We start from the raw sequence: 21341 nt of genomic DNA, 5'->3' as shown, positions 1-21341 counted from the left end.
GGTGTTCTATGAGGTGGGTGCAGCCGGGCAGGGGCAAAAACACGTCGGAAAATTCTTTCTGCAACTTGGCTACCTCCGTGAGCTGGGTCAGGGAGGGGTGGTCTCCACAGGGGACCGGAGCGGTGGGCGATGTCAATTTTCTTTTTTGAACCTCTGGCCCCAGCTCCATCTTCTCCGGAATTACCAACACCAATGCCACGGGGACCTCCTCATTCCAACATTTTAATAGATTGAGGTGGTAAACTTGCAATGCCCCACCCCGTCCGTTCGCCTCACCTCATAGTCGACGTCCCCGACTCGTCATGTGACCTCGAAGGGCCCTTGCCACTTGGTGACCAATTTGGAGCTCGACATGGGCAGTAATACGAGTACTTTGTCTCCCGATGTGAACTCCCTAAGGCGCGTGCCTCTGTCGTACAGTCGGACTTGAGGTTCTTGTGCCTGCCGCAAATTCTCCTAGGTTAAGTGCATGAGTGTGTGGAGTTTGGCGCGCAGGTTGAGAACGTATTGAATTTCGTTTTTACTAGGTGAAGGTTCCTCCTCCCAATTTTCACGTAGCACGTCCAAAATACCACGCGGCTTATAACAATTCAAACGGTGAAAACCCTGTAGAGGCTTGCGGGACCTCTCGTACTACAAATAACAGGGGCTCGAGCCACTTATCCCAGTTACATGCATCTTCGCTTACGAACTTCCGAATTATATTTTTGAGAGTTCAATTGAACCGTTCTACTAAGCCATCTGTTTGTGGGTGATAGACGCTAGTGCAGACAGACTTAATCCCCAGTAGCCTATACAGCTCGCGCAGTGTGCATGACATGAATGTAGTGCCTTGGTCTGTCAGGATTTTTTTTGGAATCCCGACCCGGGAGATAGTGGAAGAGCGCTTCTGCTATACTGCGTGCTGAGATATTGCGGAGAGTCACTGCTTCCAGATATCGCGTTGCATAGTCTACCAGAACTAAAATAAAGCAATATCCCTGTGCTGACTGATCTAATGGCCCGACGAGATCCATCCCAATTCTTTCAAACGGGGTCTTGATTAAAGGGAGAGGGCGCAAAGGCGCTTTTGGAGTGGCTAAATTTGGATTTACTAATTGGCATTCGCGGCACGCCGCACACCACTGACGGACATCCCCGCGAATCCCTGGCCAATAGAACTGGGCCATTATTCAGGCTAGTGTCTTATCCTGCTCCAAGTGTCCAGCCATGGGATTAAAGTGAGCTGCTTGGAATGTGAATTCCCGGCAGCTCTTTGGAATTAACAACTGTGTTATCTCTTTGCCAGTTTGGGTGTCCTGCGTCACTCGGTATAGCCTATCCTTAATAATAGCAAAGTAGGGGAAGGCCGGTGTCGCATTTGGCTGGAGAATTTGACCATCAATTATTCTCACTTGGTCAAATGCATGCCGCAGAGTCTCGTCTTGCGATTGCTCTAACGGGAAATCCCCAAGGGAATCCCCAAGAGGGGGAGGAGGGGCGGGACGCTCCTCACTCCGCGTGTTGCCCTGACGCAGTGCTGACTTAGATGGCTCTGTGACAGCTTCTCCCGCCAATGCTACTCTGGGGCTTTCCCTAGCTGAATTACAGCAGGACCCACTCTCCACTATGTGCGTCATTAACTCCTTAAAACCCGGCCAATCAGTCCCCAAAATTAGTGAGTGGGTGAGACAAGGGTTAACCACCGCCTTTACACTATGCTTTTCCCCTCGAAATAGAATGTGGACGGACACCAAACGGTAGTCATGAACATCTCCATGCACACACAACACCTTCACCACTTGTGCTCTCTCCAATGCCTCACCTTGCACCAGGCTTTGGTGGATTGAGGTCTGGTTACAGCTGGAATCCACCAAAGCCTGATGCATATCCCCTTGGACACTTACCGGTATATGATACGCTCCGGCCCGATCGAGGGCGGTTTCTGGCGCGTCGGGGACCCGGACCACCGTGCCCACCTCCATCGCAGAGCACTGATGTTGGAGATGTCCTGGCTCCCCACAGCGCCAGCACACCGGCCCAGGCTCTCCCTGTGCACCAGTGTTTCGGGTATCACTCACCTGGGGGGGAGGAGACACAGACAAGGAAGGGGAAAACGGGAGGACACCAGGAATGCGCCGGTCCAGCTGGGGGGGAACCCGCCTCTGCCTCCGCAGTGGGGGAATGGGGTGAGGACGGGAAGCAGTGGGAGAGAGAGGAGGAGACACGCCTTCCTGCCACGGAGCTGCCACCATGTGGTCCTCTGCCAGCTCGATAGCTTGGTCTAGCGATGCCGGGCGATGATACTGGACCCACTCTGCGGTTCTTTCTGGAAGTCGTGTGACGAATTGCTCCAGTGTCACCAGGTTGATCACTCCCTCGGCGTCGTGGTCGTCTGCCCTCAGCCACCACCGGCAGGCGTCCTGGAGTTGTTACGCGAACGGTCGGCTGACCTCCTCCAAACGCAGCGAGCAGAAGCGCTGCCGTTGTTGCTCCGGGGAGCGGCCACCACGCTGGAGGATGGCCCGTCAGAGGTCCATGTACATGAGCCGGCTTTCAGCGGGGAGCTGCAGCGCAGCCAGTTGCGCCTCGCCTGTCAGCAGGGGGAGGAGGCGTGCCAGTCGACCAGCCAACCCCACATCTCCGTTGCTTGCTCAAAGAGTGCGAGGAAGGCTTCTGGATCGTCGTGTGGACCCAACTTTGTTAGGGTGAGGTGGAGAAGGGTCCACTCCAGCGGCGGTCATGGTCCCCGCCGACATGAGCAGGTGCCGGAATGCCCGACAGTCTTCCTGTTGGGCCAGCACCAAGGCTTCGAACCATTGTTCTTGCTCCTTCCGGAGGGCGACCAGTGCTTGGTGCTGGTTATGCTGGGCTGTGGCGAGGGCATGGATCAAGTCCTTGAATGGCGAGGACTCCATGGGGCTGTTCCCTTCTGCACTCTCCCGGGTTTCGGCACCACTGTAGAAAGACCCTGATGTGGGTGGAGCACAGAAGCATGGCAGGCGGTTGTTTGCGACTAAACTATTTTCTTTATTGCTGCTTTTCAGCACACAGCTCAGACTCTTTCTCACAGACAGACAGACACGCACACAGGCTACTAACAAGCCCTCAGCACCGACCTCCCCTTCTCAATTTCCTTTTATAAGGCGTGGTCACTGGAGGAGACACACAAACACACGTTAATTGACAACAGGTGTAGTGACATGACCACTCACCTTCCCTGACTCTGCCCTCCATTCACAGACTGACGCTCAGCCACGCCTCCGCTGCCACATCCTGTTTTGTAATTTATAAATGAAATGTTATTGTGAGTCTGTCCATAAGAACCCAGTTGTAAACGCGTCACTCTGATCCACAGGTTCGACTCCGTGTTGGACGTTGAACCGTGTCTCCATGGATACGGTGCTCTCACTGTACCTGATGTTCATTTGTTGTTTTAAGTCGCCACCGTTTGCATTACTTTGAGGCAGTCATTACATCATCATTTACATCATCGCCAGCAGCAGCATCACCGTCACAACTTACAAACCTGATAGCTCTGTTTCTCGCAGGAGCGGGAACAAAAGATTACGGAAAATAACGTTTTTCACTGTGACTGGGAATGGGGTATCTTACTCTGTGACTCACTGTCTGACTCTGACTCTACAACTCTGACCCTCTCTCTCACACTCTGTCTTGCGCTTGCTCTCTCTGACTCACTCTCTGTCTCGCACTCTCTCTCTCTGACTCACTCTGTCTTGCACTCTCTGACTCTGTGACTCACTCTCTGTCTTGTGCTCTCTCTCTCTCTCACTGTTCCTCTGACTCACTGTCTGTCTCGCGCGTGCTCTCTCTGTCTCGTGCGTTCACTCTCTCTCTGGTTTACTCTCTGTGTTTCTTTCTCTCTCTCTCTCTCTCTCTCTCTCTCTCTCTTGCTTTCTCTCTCTGATAACTCAGTGAGGTGGGATTCCTGAGTTCTGTGTCTTTGTGCTCTTGTGTTTAACAGTCTGAAGATGGGATGATGGAGGGAGAGGATGTGCGAATGGAGGATGAGGCAGAGAGAATATCTGATCATGTGAGTGGCTCTAGCCAATCCCGGTGAAGACTGGTTCCTTCTGCTGCGTAACTCTGAGGGGCTCGTGTGTTATCACTGACGTGTGTGTGTGTGTGTGTGTGTGTGTTTGTTGCATCTGTAGGGGTCTTCATCCGATCAGCCAAGAGGAGGGCGAAAAAAGAAAGGAGAGCAAGAATCACCATGGAAACAGCAAAAAAAAGGACAGGAAGAGAGGCTCATTGCCAGCTGCAGAAACAGACAGAGGTGTGTGTGTGAGTGTTTTGCATCTCATCTCATCAACATGGTAATAGATTTGGTTGGGTGAGTCAGACAGATGTACAGACAGGTAGTGGGACAGACAGATATATGGATAGAGGGACAGACAGATACATAACCTGAAACCCAGACAATGGTCTGGACAGAGAGATGGACAGTGGGGCAGGGAGATGGACAGAGAGATGGACGGGGGGCAGGGAGATGGATGGGGGGGCAGACAATCTGAAAACCGGACAATGGGCTGGACAGGGAGATGGATGAGGGGGCAGACAATCTGAAAACCAGACAATCTGAAAACCAGACAGTGGGCTGAACAGGGAGATGGACAGGGGGGCAGGGAGATGGATGGGGGGGGCAGACAATCTGAAAACCAGACAGTGGGCTGAACAGGGAGATGGGCAGGGGGATGGACGGGAGGGCAGGGGGATGGACGGGAGGGCAGGGGATGAACAGGGAGATGGACAGAGTGGCAGGGGGGTGGACAGGGAGATGGACAGGGGGCAGGGAGATGGATGGGGGGCAGGGAGATGGACAGGGAGATGGACGGGGGCAGGGGAATGGACAGGGAGATGGACGGGGGCAGGGGGATGGACAGGGAGATGGACGGGGGCAGGGGGATGGACAGGGAGATGGACGGGGCAGGGGGATGGACAGGGAGATGGACGGGGCAGGGGGATGGACAGGGAGATGGGTTGGGCAGGCGGATGGATAGAGTGGCAGGGGGATGGACAGAGTGGCAGGGGGGCAGGCGGATGGACAGGGGAGCAGGGGGATGGGCAGGGAGATGGACAGAGTGGCAGGGGGATGGACAGGGAGATGGGCAGGGGGCAGGGAGATGGACAGAGTGGCAGGGGGATGGACAGGGAGATGAGCAGGGGAATGGACGGGGGGGCAGACAATCTGAAAACCAGAAGTGGGCTAGACAGAGAGATGGATAGAGCAACAGAGAGATAATAGGAGAGACAGACTGATGATGGGAAAGGCAGATGGAGGAAGGGAGATAAAGGGATGAAGGGAGAAAGATAATAGGACAGACACTGTGGACAGACATGGACGGAGAGACAGAAAGACTGAAGAAGGGATGGACTGAATGACAGATTGATCAAGGAATGTGTAAACAGACATGGGGACAGAGATATACAGTGAGAGAGAGAGAGACCGATAAACAGACAGAGAGAGACAGAGGGACAACGGGACAGCAGCAGACGGAGGCATGTACACATTGACTGATCAGTTGCAACATCAGACTGTGTGTGTGTGTGTGTGTGTTGCAGCCCCTCCATTAGGAGGCTCCACTGAGTACACTGAAGTTCCTCTGGGGTCTCTGGACAACTCTGCTGCAGACAGTCTCACACTGTCTCCTCACACAGGTAGGTGTCACCTGACCGAGGACCCTTCAGTGAGACAGCTCAGTTGTAAAGGAGGCGTGGCCTAATCTGCATGCAAATACAAGTTTGAAAAGGTGACGGTCATAAACTGTTTGACAATTTCCTTCTATCTCTCTCTTTGTCACTTTTTGTCTGTCTGTCTGTCTGTTTCTATTCTCTATCCGCCTCCACCCATCTCTCTGTTTGTAGATGATCGAGAGATGGAGCGGATGGAGGAGTTGCCGTTGTGTAGCTGTAGAATGGAGGCTCCACGTGTGCACAAACTGGCAACGAGCACACAACCAACCTGCATGGCCATTGAGAGCGTCAATGGACAGGTGAGAGAGAGAGAGAAATGTGGGTTCTGTAATTCATACATGGTGCCGTTAATGTGGGTTCTCTTATCCCACCTGTCTCCACTCCCTGTGTGTCTCTCAGCTTGTGGGCTGTACCAACTCCATCATAAAGGGGGAGACGATGCGCCCGTCCAGCCGAGTCTCTCTCATGGTGCTGTGTGAAACTCATCGCTCTCACATGGTGAAACATCACTGCTGTCCGGGCTGTGGCTACTTCTGCCTGTCTGTAAGACAGAGACACACACACACACACACACACACACACACACACACACACACACACACACACACACACGCTGTAAATAACAGACCTGTGTCTTAACACTGTGGATAATGTCCTAGGGGACCTTCCTAGAGTGTTGTCCAGACGTCCGTATCGCTCATCGGTTCCACCGTGGCTGTGTGTCAGTTCTGGGGGGTGGGCGGAGCCGAAGCAGCTCTGTAGGCGTTGGCCTGCTTTTCTGCCCCCATTGTGGCGAGGATGCCTCTGAGGCACAAGAGGTCATCATACCTCCGTCATCATCTTCAGGGGCAGCTGTTGTCACGGCAACTGCCTCCTCCACCACTCCGCTTCTCCCTTCTGCACTGGCAGCCGCAAACACGGCGCTTAGCAACGAAAGGAGGACCGGGGAGCCAATCAGGTTAGAGGATAAGATCGGGAGGTGTGACTGTTAAACACACAGCATATTGTTCCTCGTGTTTGTTCATGTTTTATACATCAATAAACATCTCTCTCTCTTTGTTTATTATTTGTTGTTTTCTTTCTGACTCCCCCTTACCCCTCCTACTCCTCCACCTCCATCATCAGTGCCAGGATGCACTGGCGTGGTGAGTTCAGGAAAGGGGTGGGGCCTCAGTCCACATCCCCCAATGCTGCTACAGCTTCAGGAGTGGGTGGAGTCGAGGATGTGGTTTCTCTGGGTGAGGGGGGTGTAGATAGTGTTGGCCCCTCCCTCGTCCTCCCCAATGGAAAGCCGGTGTGTCCTGGTGCACTTCCTGCTGGAGACAGCAGGGCGGCGCTGCAGAGAGCCATTCTCAGTCAGGAGACTGAGAGGTAATGATGTCTCTCACACACAGGAATGCTTGTAGAAGGTGGGTTTTTTTTATTCATTCTGTGTTCTGATTGATCAGGAAGAAGAAGCTGCGGTTCCACCCACGACAGCTCTATCCGGCCGCCAAACAGGGCGAAGTGCACAGGGTTCTGCTCATGCTCAGTATGTACAGCCAACCAGTCCAATCAGCTCTCTCCATTTAAAACCAGCTCCACCAATCAGCTCTCCTCTCTACACTAGAACCAATTAATCTGGTCTCTCTCTCCCTCCCCCTCTCTCTCGCTCTGACTCCCCCTCTCTCTCGCTCTGACTCCCCCTCTCTCTCCCTCCCCCTCTCTCCCCCTCTCTCTCTCCCCCTGTCTGTCTCTCTTTCTCTCTCTCCCTGTCTGTCTCTTTTTCTCTCTGTCCCCTGTCACTCTTCCCCATCTGTCTCTCTCCCATCTGTCTCTCCCATCTGTCTCTCCCTCCCCGTCTCTCTCTCTCCCCGTCTCTCTCTCTCTCCCCTCCCCGTCTCTCTCTCTCTCTCTCCCCTCCCCGTCTCTCTCTCTCTCTCCCTCCCCCTCCCTCCCTGTCTCTCTCCCTCCTCCCTCCCCCTCCCTCCCTGTCTCTCTCCCTCCTCCCTCCCCCTCCCTCCCTGTCTCTCTCCCTCCCCCTCCCTCCCTGTCTCTCTCCCTCCCCCTCCCTCCCTGTCTCTCTCCCTCCCCCTCTCTCCCTGTCTCTCTCCCTCCTCCCTCCCGTCTCTCCCCCTCCCCCGTCTCTCTCCCCCCTCCCCCGTCTCTCTCCCCCCTCCGTCTCGCTCCCTCCTCCGTCTCTCCCCCCTCCCCGTCTCTCTCTCCCCCTCCCCCGTCTCTCTCCCCCCTCCCCGTCTCTCTCCCCCTCCCTCCCTGTCTCCCTCCCCCTCCCTCCCCGTCTCCCTCCTCCCTCCCCGTCTCTCTCCCTCCTCCCTCCCCGTCTCTCTCCCTCCTCCGTCTCTCCCTCCTCCCCGTCTCTCCCCCCTCCCCCGTCTCTCTCCCCCCTCCCTCCCTGTCTCGTTCCCTCCTCCCCATCTTTCTCTCCGTCTCTCTCTCTCCCCTCCCTCCCCGTCTCTCTCTCTCCCCTCCCTCCCCGTCTCTCTCTCTCCCCTCCCTCCCCGTCTCTCTCTCTCCCCTCCCTCCCCGTCTCTCTCTCTCCCCCTCCCTCCCCGTCTCTCTCTCTCCCCTCCCTCCCCGTCTCTCTCTCCCCTCCCTCCCCGTCTCTCTCTCCCCTCCCTCCCCGTCTCTCTCTCCCCTCCCTCCCCGTCTCTCTCTCCCCCCTCCCTCCCCGTCTCTCTCTCCCCCCTCCCTCCCCGTCTCTCTCTCCCCCCTCCCTCCCCGTCTCTCTCTCCCCCCTCCCTCCCCGTCTCTCTCCCCTCCTCCGTCTCTCTCTCCCCCTGCTCTCTCTCTCTCCCCCTGCTCTCTCTCTCTCCCCCTGCTCTCTCTCTCTCCCCGTCTCTCTCTTTCTCTCCCCATCTCTCTTTCTCCCTCCGTGTCTCTCTCGCTCTCTCCCCTCCCCCGTCTCTCTCTCTCTCATGCTCTCTCCCCATCTCCCTCCCCCGTCTCTCTCTCCCTCCCCCCTCCTCCTGTCTCTCTCTCTCTCCCCCCTCCCCTGTCTCTCTCTCTCTCTCCCCCGTGTCTCTTTCCTCTTCCTACTTTGTCTCCCTCTCCCCCTAGTGGAGGGTATAGACCCAGTGTACCAGTCTGACTCTCAGAACCGACGCTCTGCTCTTCATGCTGCTGCTCAGCGCGGCCTGCTAGAGATCTGTTACCTGCTCATCCAGGTACCGCAACGGAATTCTGACAGTTTCTCCACTCTCTTGGGGAAAATCATTAGAATTTATCCAGTCACCAAAGAGAATTCTGGGAGTTAAACCACTAATTTGGAGGAATTCCTGCAGTTTAGGCACTTGTGCAGGGGGATTCTGGGAATGCAGCCGCTCATTCAGAGGAATTTGGGTAGTTGAACAACCCATAAATGGGAAATCTGGGAGTTTTAGCCAGTTGTGCATGGGAAATCTGTAGCTTTACACAATCCTGCATGTGAACTCTGGGAATTTGGCAGCACACACAGGGAAACTGTGCAAGATTTTGCATTCGTACAACGGGACTGCGGTGGTTTTAGGCTCATTCATCGGCTTTTAGACAGTTTAACCACTCGCATGGAATTCCAGAAGTTTATGCAATCCTGCAGGGGAATTCTAGGAATTTAACTACTTGCACAGGAAAATATGTAATTTGTGTTAATAATCCATGTCCTGTGTGTGGTGTTTTTAGGCAGGCGCTAAAGTGGATGCCCAGGATAAGAGTCAGAGGACTCCACTACTGGAGGCCATCATTAACAATCAGGTGGAGGTGACGAGGTACCTCATACAGAGCGGAGCGTGTGTTTACCACGTCGTGAGTACACACACACAGAGTTTTGTTTTGTTCTGGGTTTGTTTTATAATTTTCACTGTTTAGTAAGACTGCAATGAGATCAGTGTATTTCTATTCGCAGTTCTATTTTTTAATAATTATTTATTAATTTTTACAGTTTTTACTCTTGGTTGTGGAGATGTAATAATGCACAATAAGCTGCAGCTTCAGTCGAGGAAAGTGCTGTGTTCATAAAAATCAAGAACTTTCTACAGTGTTCCTTTAAAATAAATAGGAATAAAAATGTAGAGTTGGGATTTAATGAAGAAATAAAAAGTTTTAAGAGCCTGGAAAATAGCAAAGTCATGTCTTTAGAAATGGAATATGATTATCGAAAAGCAAAAATAATAATTAAAGGTTCTATAGGGGTCCAAGCACTGCATTGTGTAGTTAATATTAATCTGATATAATTCTCCCCCTCTCTGTCTCCTCTCTCTCTCCCCCTCTCTCTCTCTCTCTCTCTCTCTGTCTCCTCTCTCTCTCTCCCTCTCTCTCTCTGTGTCTCCTCTCTCTGTCTCCTCTCTCTCTCCCTCTCTCTCTGTCTCCTCTCTCTCTCTCCCTCTCTCTCTCTGTGTCTCCTCTCTCTGTCTCCTCTCTCTCTCCCTCTCTCTCTGTCTCCTCTCTCTCTCTCCCTCTCTCTCTCTGTGTCTCCTCTCTCTGTCTCCTCTCTCTCTCCCTCTCTCTCTGTGTGTCTCCTCTCTCTCTCCCCCTCTCTCTCTGTGTCTCCTCTCTCTGTCTCCTCTCTCTCTCCCTCTCTCTCTCTCTCTCTCTGTCTCCTCTCTCTCTCTGTCTCCTCTCTCTCCCTCTCTCTCTGTCTCCTCTCTGTCTCCTCTCTCTGTCTCCTCTCTCTCTCCCCCTCTCTCTCTCTGTCTCCTGTCTCTCTCCCCCCCTCTCTGTCTCCCCTCTCTCTCTGTCTCCTCTCTCTGTCTCTCTCTCTGTCTCCTCTCTCTGTCTCTCTCTCTGTCTCCTCTCTCTGTCTCTCTCTCTGTCTCCTCTCTCTGTCTCCTCTCTCTCTCTGTCTCCTCTCTCTGTCTCCTGTCTCTCTCCCCCCCCCCTGTCTCCTCTCTCTCTGTCTCCTCTCTCTCTCTCTCTGTCTCCACTCTCTCTCTGTCTCTATCTCTGTCTCCTCTCTCTCTCCCTCTGTCTCTCTCTGTCTCCTCTCTCTCTGTCTCCTCTCTCTCTCTCTGTCTCCACTCTCTCCCCCCCCCCCCCCCCCCCCAGGAGGAGGACGGCTCCACAGGTCTCCATCATGCTGCTAAGCTGGGGAATTTGGAGATCGTCACGCTGCTGCTCAACACCGGACAGGTGGACATTAACGCTCAGGTGAGGCTGAAGTGTGTTCTCGGGTCTCAGTGAGAGGAACTGCCCCCAGGAACGACACACCTTCAGGGGCGTGTCTCTGTTTACATTCGTACCACCAGTAGGAACGCTGAAGTGACATAAGCCAGACGACGGTTGCTATAGCGACATCACTAGTTTGCATTGTTGTGAAAACAGCACACTAACACAGGATTGAAACTTGTCCATGATCACGTGTTGTGTTTCAGTGGCATGTTTCTATAGAAACGGATCGTTCCACTGCGCTGTTGAATGGGGGAGACCAGGACGTGTTCCATGCTGCATTGTGGTGGAATTGAGTTCTTGATTTTGCTGTAAATGTTTCCCTAACGTGTTAGTGTGGGTTATTATTTTATATTCTCAGGGTTTTCTGATGTGATGGATAAAAAAAAAAACATCGACAAGAACATTTAGTGAGACTAATTTTCATTGTAACGCTAACTGTAAGAGCTGTTGGTAAACGTGGCGGTTATCAGAGCTGTGTAATGCAGCCTGCATTGACTCATGTGTCCCACCCTTCATCTGGACCAGTCAGCACATGCTGACATCACTCAGGGTTCCTCCTGTGCTGGGGAGAAGCTCCTCTGAAGTAGGAGATAAAGAGTCTCTCAGAACCTTCCTCCAACAGCTCTAAGGACTGTGGAAAAGTTCCTCTGGTCTGAAAGTGTCTGTTGAAGCGCTCGAGGGATCGGATGTGCTGGTGTGGTCCATCATCAACATTATAAATCACAAAAATACAAAGATTATCCGGTATAAGGTTAGCATGAGATGGTCAACATGACTAGTAGTGAATAACGTTATTAAAGTCTCTCCACCTGTCTGTCTCTCCTCCTGTCTGTCTCTCTGTAGGACAGTGGTGGTTGGACTCCTATAATCTGGGCTGCTGAACATAAACACACTGACGTGATCAGAGCGCTGCTGAACCGAGGAGCCGACGTCACGCTGAAGGACAAGGTCTCTCACACACACGCCTCTCTGTCTCTCTCTCTCTGTCTCTCTCACACACATATATACAAATGTACATGGACATAAGTGTGTGTGTGTGTGTGTGTGTAGGAGATGAACGTGTGTGTGCACTGGGCATCGTTTGCTGGCAGTGCTCAGATCGCTGAGCTCATCCTGAATGCTGGGTGTCCTCTGACCTCCGTCAACCTGCACGGGGACACGCCCCTGCACATCGCCGCCCGCGAGGGACACCTCCACTGCATCACGTCCGTCTGTCCTTCATTCTGCCTGTCTGTCTGCCCTTCTTAATTTCTGTATCTGTCTTTCATAATGTCTGTCTGTCCATTCTTTGTACTGTCTGTCCTTCATACTGCCTGTCTGTTTGCCTGTCCTTCTTAATGTCTGTATGTCTGTCCATTTTTCATACTGTCCTTCATACTGTCTGTCTGTCCTTCTTAATGTCTGTCTCTCTGTCTGTCCATCTGTCTGTTATTCATACTGTCTGCCTGTCTATCAGTCAGCTAATCGGTTCATCATGTTGCTGGCCGTCTGTCTGTCTGCCCTTCTTGATGTCTGTATCTGTCTTTCATAATGTCTGTCTGTCCATTCTTTGTACTGTCTGTCCTTCATACTGCCTGTCTCTTTGTTTGTCCTTCTTAATGTCTGTATCTCTGTCTTTCACGTCTGTCCATTTTTCGTACTGTCCTTCATACTGTCTCTCTGTCTGCCCTTCTTAATGTCTGTCTCTCTGTCCATCTGCCTGTTATTCATACTGTCTGCCTGTCTATCAGTCAGCTAATCGGTCCATCATGTTGGCTGTCTCTCTGGCCGTCTGTCTGTCTGTCTGCCCTTCTTGATGTCTGTATCTCTCTTTCTACCATCTGTCAGTCAGTTAGTCTGTCCTTCGTACTGACTGTCTCTCTGTCTTCCTTTTTTTGTCTCTCTGTCTTTATTTTCTTTCTTTCATTCCTTCATCATTTTCTGACCTTGTTAACCTTTTCTCATCTTTGTCTTGCTTCCCTTCATCTTCCCGTCTGTCTCTCCTTTTGAATGTTTCTGTTTTCTGTTGACGTTATACAGTTGCATATGGATTAAAACTGTCTCTCTCTCCTCCAGGCTGTTCCTGTCCCGAGGGGCGGATATTGATGTCGTGAATAAAGAAGGGGACACACCCCTCTCCTTGGCGCGACCTGATTCGCCAGTGTGGGTGGCGCTCCAGATAAACAGAAAGTTGAGGAGAGGGATAGCCAATCGGATTGTGCGGACGGAGAGGATCATCTGCAGGTCTGAGTTCCATCCGGTTCACTCTGTCCATGGGTCGCGTCCTAAATCACGTCCAACGGTACTGAATAGTGCAGCACTGTTCATGGGGGGTACTCTGGCAGCTTGTCCATTCAGAAACCAGAACCTGCTAAAGCAGGACCAGAACCTGGGGCTGTGTTTCTTTTCCACTGAGACCAACAAGACCAGTGTTGAGCCCAAAGTGAAAGGAAACCTGTTTCTTGTTGGAACTGGAACCATCTGGTACTGAAACTGAGCGTTTTGAGAAAGCTGGATCTGTTTGGGTTTGGAACCGGATCCGTGTAGTATTGGAAAAGGAGTTGTGGTATTGGAACAGAACTTTTTGGTGTTGGAACTCAATCCATTTGGTACTGGAACTTGATGTGTTTGGTATTGCGTCGATTTAAATTGAAAGTGCGTTAATTTTGGAACTGGAGCTGTATGGTACTGGATCTGGGTTAATTGTTGCTGGAATTGAACTGTTTGGTCTTGAAGCTGGATCTCTTGCTACTGGAACTAAAACATTTGGTACTAAGACTAATTATGGTACAGGAACAGGAACCTTTTATGTTGACAGTGGGCTTTGTATTTGAAATACTGGTACTGTAATGAGAACCTGAAGTACTGGTACTGGGTAAATTGGTGTTCTGGATTGTAAAAGGAACCTTTTGATAATTGGGAATCCTTTGGGAGTGGTAACTTGTGGTACTTGGGTTAACCTTTGATATCGGTGCTAGATCTATTTGTTACTGGAATCCTTTGGCTTTGGAACTGGATCCTTTGGTACTGAAAGAGGATTCTTTGGTGCTTCAAGTGGATTCTCTCCTGTTGGGAGTCGGTCTTGTAAACAGTGCCGTTTGTGTTGGAACTGGACCCTTAGTTATTTGAGCTGGAACCTTTGGAACTGGGACTGGGTTCTTTATTTTGAAGACTACCCCCTTTAGTACTGGTATCAGAATCTTTGGTGTTGGAACCAGAACCTTTAGCATTGTAATTTGGACTGGAAGCCTTTGTACTGGAACTTGAATCTGTGCTGTGTGTGTGTGTGTGTGTGTGTGTGTGTGTGTGTGTGTGTGTGTGTAGTGATGTGGCTCAGGGTTATGAGAACGTGCCGATCCCGTGTGTTAACGGTGTGGATGATGAAGACTGTCCATCAGACTACAAATACATCGCCGAGAACTGTGAGACCTCCGCCATGAACATCGACCGCAACATCACACACCTGCAGGTAGACACACGTGCGCACACACACACACCTGCAGGTAGACACATGTGTGCACACACGTGCGCACACACACACACACCTGCAGGTAGACACGTGTGCACACACGTGCGCACACACACACACACACACACACACCTGCAGGTAGTTACTGTTGAGAGAACTAGCTATGAACATGTTAGTGATGACCAGATTGTGGTTTGTTATATTTTGAAAGTTTTGATTCTTTTGTGTGTGTGTGTGTGTGTGTGTAGCACTGTACCTGTACAGATGACTGCTCCTCCAGTAACTGCCTGTGTGGACAACTCAGCATCCGCTGCTGGTATGACAAGGTAAGAGGCGTGTGTGTGAGAGAGAGAGAGAGAGAGAGAGAGAGAGAAACAAGCCCTGGAACATGTGCAGTTGTGTGTATGCTTTAATTTGTGTGCAAGTGTTTGTGAGTGTGTATGTGACTGTGTGAGGGGTTAATGTGTGTGTGTGTGTGTGTGTTGACAGGATCAGCGTCTGCTGCAGGAGTTTAATAAGATCGAGCCTCCTCTGATCTTTGAGTGTAACCTCGCCTGCTCCTGCCACAAGACCTGCAAGAACCGAGTGGTGCAGGCTGGAATCAAGTGAGCCAATCACATCGCACCGTGCCCTGTGACATCACTGACACTGCAGCATGGATCTCAGTGAACCTACTGTGTCTCTGTTTAATACTCTGTGTGTGTGTGTGTGTGTGTGTGTGTGTGTGTGTGTGTGTGTGTGTGTGTAAGGGTGCGTTTACAGCTGTACCGCACTGAGAAGATGGGATGGGGAGTCCGAGCTCTTCAGGACATTCCTCAGGGGAGCTTCATCTGCGAGTCAGTGCTCACACTCACATGCTCACTCGCTCACTCACGCTCGCGCTCACTCTCGCGCTCACTCTCACTCACACACTCGCTCACGCGCTCACTCAGGTTCACTCATGCTCACTCTTGCGCTCACTCACACGCTCGCTCTCACTCGCACACTCACTCACGCACGCACTCAGGCTCACTCGCGCTCGCTCACTCGCGCTCGCTCACTCGCGCTCGCTCACTCGCGCTCGCTCACACTCACTCATATACTCACTCACATGCTCACAAGCACACTCACACTCACGCTGACTCGCTCACGCTCACTCACGCACTCACTCACTCGCTCGCAAGCATGCTCACACTCACATGCTGACTCACTCACGCTCACACTCACACGCTTGCACATGCCCACTCACGCGCTCATGCTCACTCACATGCTCACTCACTCTCACGCTCACAAGCACGCTCACACTCACGCTGACTCGCTCACACTCACGCGCTCACTCACGCTCACTCACAAGCATGCTGACTCACTCACACTCACACACGCTTGCTCATGCTCTCTCACGCTCACTCGTGCGCTCACTCACTCACGCTCGCTCACTCACACTGACTCATGCTCGCTCACACGCTCACTCACAAGCGCACTCACACACTGACTCGCTCACGCTCACACTCACATGCTCACTCACTCACACTCACAAGCTCTCACACGCTTGCGCTCGCTCACACACTCACTCACTCACATGCTCGGTCACACTTACGCTCACTCACACTTGCACATGCTCACTCGCACTCACGCTCACTCACACGCTCACTCAAACTCACACGCTCACTCACTCACATGCTCAGTCACATGCTCACTCACACTTGCTCATGCTCCCTCACGCTCAGTCACGCTCACTCACATGCTCAGTCACATGCTCACTCACATGCTCAGTCACATGCTCACTCACGCTCGCTCACGCTCACTCACATGCTCAGTCACATGCTCACTCACACTTGCTCACGCTCGCTCACACTCACTCACATGCTCACTCACGCTCAGTCACATGCTCACTCACACTTGCTCACGCTCACTCACACGCTCACTCACTCACACGCTCACTCACACACTCACGCTCGCTCATTCACACTCACTCACTCACATGCTCAGTCACATGCTCGCTCACACTTGCTCACGCTCACTCACATGCTCAGTCACACTCAGTCACATGCTCACTCACATTTGCTCACGCTCACTCACACTCACTCACATGCTCACTCATGCTCACTCACACTTGCTCACGCTCACTCACACTCACTCACATGCTCAGTCACATGCTCACTCACACTTGCACACGCTCAGTCACATGCTCACTCACACTTGCTCACGCTCACTCACATGCTCACTCACATGCTCACTCAAACGCTCACTCACATTCACTCACACGCTCACTCCAGGGCTTTACATTAGCACCCGCCCACCCGCCAAATGCGGGTAAAATTGGGCTTTGGCGGGTAATGACTTTAGTCCCACTAGCCACTTTGGCGGGTGGTTTATTCTGTGGTATGACAATATATTTTAATTGTAGTTTTCTCTGAAGGCATCTGATATAATAAACACATTGCAATGTAATATTGCGCGCCGACAATTCCCATGAGCCCCTGCATAAATATTCTGACATCATGTTAGAATTGTTTAGAATGTTCGTTAACGTCTCAGATAAAATCAGTGATACGGTAACCTGCGCTTAATGAACGACAAGCGCACAATGTGGCGGCGTATAGCTGGAGTTTCAAACCCTGCTGCTCAGGGAAAAAGGGGCAGAGATGATCAGGGCCGGAGCAGCATTCTAAAATCACTGAGGTCCGTGATGCGCAAAGTGCACGCCGAAACATTTCCGCCATATTTAAATGAGAGGGTGAATTACACATCACACAAGAGATCTATTCCTGAAATTACTGTTAATGGTGTTTGAACTGAATATCATCGGTTTTGAAAAAAAAAAATCATGTGGCAAGAGTAAGAATAGTTTAAGCTTGTGTATGGTTTGATCTGGCCCAAGCAATGAGGACAAAAGATTCCCTAACCATGTAGCCTATGGAACTGAGATACATTAACAATCTGGCATCCGTTACACCTACACGCAAAAACAGTCTGGGAAAAAAATCAGTACACACCACCATGTTTTAGGCAAAGTTATCCAAGGCAAACATAAGTTGAAACTTTCCACTCTATTGCTTTGGCCTATCGAATGATTTACAACCCCGATTCCAAAAAAGTTGGGACAAAGCACAAATTGTAAATAAAAACGGAATGCAATAATTTACAAATCTCAAAAACTGATATTGTATTCACAATAGAACATAGACAACATATCAAATGTCGAAAGTGAGACATTTTGAAATTTCATGACAGCAACACATCTCAAAAAAGTTGGGACAGCGGCAATAAGAGGCTGGAAAAGTTAAAGGTACAAAAAAGGAACAGCTGGAGGACCAAATTGCAACTCATTAGGTCAATTGGCAATAGGTCATTAACATGACTGGGTATAAAAAGAGCATCTTAGAGTGGCAGCGGCTTTCAGAAGTAAAGATGGGAAGAGGATCACCAATCCCCCTAATTCTGCACTGACAAATAGTGGAGCAATATCAGAAAGGAGTTCGACAGTGTAAAATTGCAAAGAGTTTGAACATATCATCATCTACAGTGCATAATATCATCAAAAGATTCAGAGAGTCTGGAAGAATCTCTGTGCGTAAGGGTCAAGGCCGGAAAACCATACTGGGTGCCCATGATCTTCGGGCCCTTAGACGGCACTGCATCACATACAGGCATGCTTCTGTATTGGAAATCACAAAATGGGCTCAGGAATATTTCCAGAGAACATTATCTGTGAACACAATTCACCGTGCCATCCGACGTTGCCAGCTAAAACTCTGTAGTTCAAAGAAGAAGCCGTATCTAAACATGATCCAGAAGCGCAGACGTCTTCTCTGGGCCAAGGCTCATTTAAAATGGACTGTGGCAAAGTGGAAAACTGTTCTGTGGTCAGACGAATCAAAATTTGAAGTTCTTTATGGAAATCAGGGACGCCGTGTCATTCGGACTAAAGAGGAGAAGGACGACCCAAGTTGTTATCGGCGCTCAGTTCAGAAGCCTGCATCTCTGATGGTATGGGGTTGCATTAGTGCGTGTGGCATGGGCAGCTTACACATCTGGAAAGACACCATCAATGCTGAAAGGTATACAGTGCCTTGCAAAAGTATGCATACCCCTTGAACTTTTTCACATTTTTCCACCTTACAACCACGAACTTAAAAGTTTTTTACTGAGATTTTATGTGACAGACCAACGCAGAGTAGCACATAATTGTGAAGTGAAACGAAAATGATAAATGGTCTTCAAAATTTTAAACAAATAAAAATCTGAAAAATGTGGTGTGCATTAGTATTCAGCCCCCTGTACTCTGATACCTCTAAATACAATCCAGTGCAATCAATTGCCTTCAGAAGTCATCTAATTAGTTAATAGAGTCCTACTGTGTGTAATTTACTCTCAGCATAAATACACTTGTTCTGTGAAGGCCTCAGTGGTTTGTTAGAGAACACTGAAGAACAAACAGCATCATGAAGACCAAAGAACTCACCAGACAGGTCAGGGATAAAGTTCTGGAGAAGTTTAAAGCAGGGTTAGGTTATAAAAAAATATCCCAAGCTCTGAACATCTCAAGAAGCACTGTTCAATCCATCATTCAAAAATGGAAAAAGTATGGTACAACTGCAAACCAGGTCCTGGCGACTTGTCCAGGGTGTACCCTGCCTTTCGCCCGTAGTCAGCTGGGATAGGCTCCAGCTTGCCTGCGACCCTGTAGAACAGGATAAAGCGGCGACAGATAATGAGATGAGATGAGACAACTGCAAACCTACCAAGACATGGCCATCCACCTAAACTGACAGAGCGAGCAAGGAGAGCACTGGTCAGAGAAGCAGCCAAGAGGCCCATGATCACTCTGGAGGAGCTGCAGAAATCCACAGCTCAGGTGGGAGAATCTGTGCACAGGACAACTATAAGTCGTACACGCCACAAATCTGGCCTTTTTGGAAGAGTGGCAAGAAGAAAGCCGTTGTTGAAAGACAGGCATAAGAAGTCCTGTTTGCAGTTTGCCAGAAGCCATGTAGGGGACACAGCAAACATGTGGAAGAAGGTGCTTTGGTCAGATGAGACCAAAGTTGAACTTTTTGGCCTAAATGCAAAGCGCTATGTGTGGCGGAAAACTAACGCTGCTCATCACCCTGCACACACCATCCCCACTGTGAAACATGGTGGTGGCAGCATCATGCTATGGGGATGCTTTTCTTCAGCAGGGACAGGGAAGCTGGTCAGAGTTGATGGGAAGATGGATGGAGCTAAATACAGGGCAATCCTGGAAGAAAACCTGTTGGAGGCTGCAAAAGACTTGAGACTGGGAAGGAGATTCACCTTCCAGCAAGACAATGACCCTAAACATACAGCCAGAGCTACAATGGAATGGTTTAGATCAAAGAATATTCATGTGTTAGAATGGCCCAGTCAAAGTCCAGACCTAAATCCCATTGAGCATCTGTGGCAAGACTTGAAAACTGCTTTTCACAGATGCTCTCCATCCAATCTGGCTGAGCTTGAGCTATTTTGCAAAGAAGAATGGGCAAAAATTTCAGCGTCTAGATGTGCAAAGCTGGTAGAGACATACCACAAAACACTTGCAGCTGTAATTGCAGCAAAAGGTGGCTCTACAAAGTATTGACGCAGGGGGGCTGAATACTAATGCACATCACATTTTTCAGATTTTTATTTGTTTAAAGGTCCCCTTGCATCGTTTTTTCATTAATTGTGCGGTGGTCTCTAGTATGAATGAATGCCCTGTGAGCCGGTTTTGGTGAAAAAAATGCTGTGGTTCTCCTGTTTCAGGCTGTTCTAGTTTGGTGGAGGAGTGGGTGGGGAGAGAACGACAGGATTTCAGCTCTTACTCATGAATATTCATGACATGTAAACATATTGCTTCTGATTGGCTAACAGCACTGTGACGCTCCCTCCAGTGGGTTATGGGCGAGGCCATGACTACTAATTTTCGAAGTGATGTAAGTTCGTAGGGCTTTTTCTGATTCGCTCGTTTTTCCGTCTGTTTTCTTTCATAGGCTAATACAGGGAATGGGGGTAGAAGAACATTTTCACGTGCAGCATGCATATGCAACTCGGAGTGGCCTACAGTATTTCAAAAAGAGCCAGTATTAAACAGTTTGTCGTGGAATGACACCTTTAAAATTTTGAAGACCATTTATCATTTTCGTTTCACTTCACAATTATGTGCTACTCTGTGTTGGTCTATCACATAAAATCTCAATAAAAAACTTTTAAGTTCGTGGTTGTAAGGTGGAAAAATGTGAAAAACTTCAAGGGGTATGAATACTTTTTCAAGGCACTGTAGATAGGTTCTAGAGCAACATATGCTCCCATCCAGACGACGTCTCTTTCAGAGAAGACCTTGTATTTTCCAACATGACAATGCCAAACCACATACTGCATCAATTACAGCATCGTGGCTGCGTAGAAGAAGGGTCCGGGTACTGAACTGGCCAGCCTGCAGTCCAGATCTTTCACCCATAGAAAACATTTGGCGCATCATAAAACGGAAGATGCAACAAAAAAGACCTAAGACAGTTGAGCAACTAGAATCCTACATTAGACAAGAATGGGTTAACATTCCTGTCCCTAAACTTGAGCAACTTGTCTCCTCAGTCCCCAGACGTTTACAGACTGTTGTAAAGAGAAAAGGGGATGTCTCACAGCGGGAAACATGGCCTTGTCCCAACTTTTTTGAGATGTGGTGTTGTCATGAAATTTAAAATCACCTAATTTTTCTCTTTAAATGATACATTTTCTCAGTTTAAACATTTGATATGTCATCTATGTTCTGTTCTGAATAAAATATGGAATTTTGAAACTTCCACATCATTGCATTCCGTTTTTATTTACAATTTGTACTTTGTCCCAACTTTTTTGGAATTGGGGTTATATTTTTAAAATTACAAACAAGGTAGGCCTGCTGCTTTGAAAATGTCAATTGAACAGCTTGATGAAAGTGCGCTGATGGTTACCATGGAAACCCCATGTCTCCTGCACTGCGTTCCTCCCCCAAGTCGCGCGCTCATTCGCTTTTGTGTTCTTGGTCTCAGAGCCGTGTGCACCAAACAGACACAGAAGACAGAGTCAACGTTTAACA

At 50.0% G+C, this 21341-nt stretch overlaps 1 protein-coding gene across 1 annotated transcript in view; it reads left to right on the top strand.

Annotated features, from left to right (window-relative positions):
• The window catches only part of ehmt2 (euchromatic histone-lysine N-methyltransferase 2), a 47604-nt gene that overhangs the window by 22129 nt on the left and 4134 nt on the right, over positions 1-21341 (top strand). Inside the window, 19 exon segments of the mRNA XM_060915465.1 lie at positions 3965-4033; positions 4155-4235; positions 4237-4276; positions 5563-5658; positions 5866-5993; positions 6094-6237; positions 6354-6652; positions 6820-7065; positions 7143-7225; positions 8752-8858; positions 9352-9474; positions 10714-10815; positions 11680-11784; positions 11887-12041; positions 12892-13059; positions 14140-14284; positions 14533-14610; positions 14774-14889; positions 15034-15120. Coding sequence (XP_060771448.1) covers positions 3965-4033; positions 4155-4235; positions 4237-4276; positions 5563-5658; positions 5866-5993; positions 6094-6237; positions 6354-6652; positions 6820-7065; positions 7143-7225; positions 8752-8858; positions 9352-9474; positions 10714-10815; positions 11680-11784; positions 11887-12041; positions 12892-13059; positions 14140-14284; positions 14533-14610; positions 14774-14889; positions 15034-15120 — 2372 coding nt within the window.

This window comes from Neoarius graeffei, chromosome 2 (assembly GCF_027579695.1).
Source record: "Neoarius graeffei isolate fNeoGra1 chromosome 2, fNeoGra1.pri, whole genome shotgun sequence".
Classification (NCBI taxonomy): Eukaryota; Metazoa; Chordata; class Actinopteri; order Siluriformes; family Ariidae; genus Neoarius; species Neoarius graeffei.
Note: the sequence above shows the minus strand (reverse complement) of the source record. Positions and strands in the feature narration are given on the sequence as shown.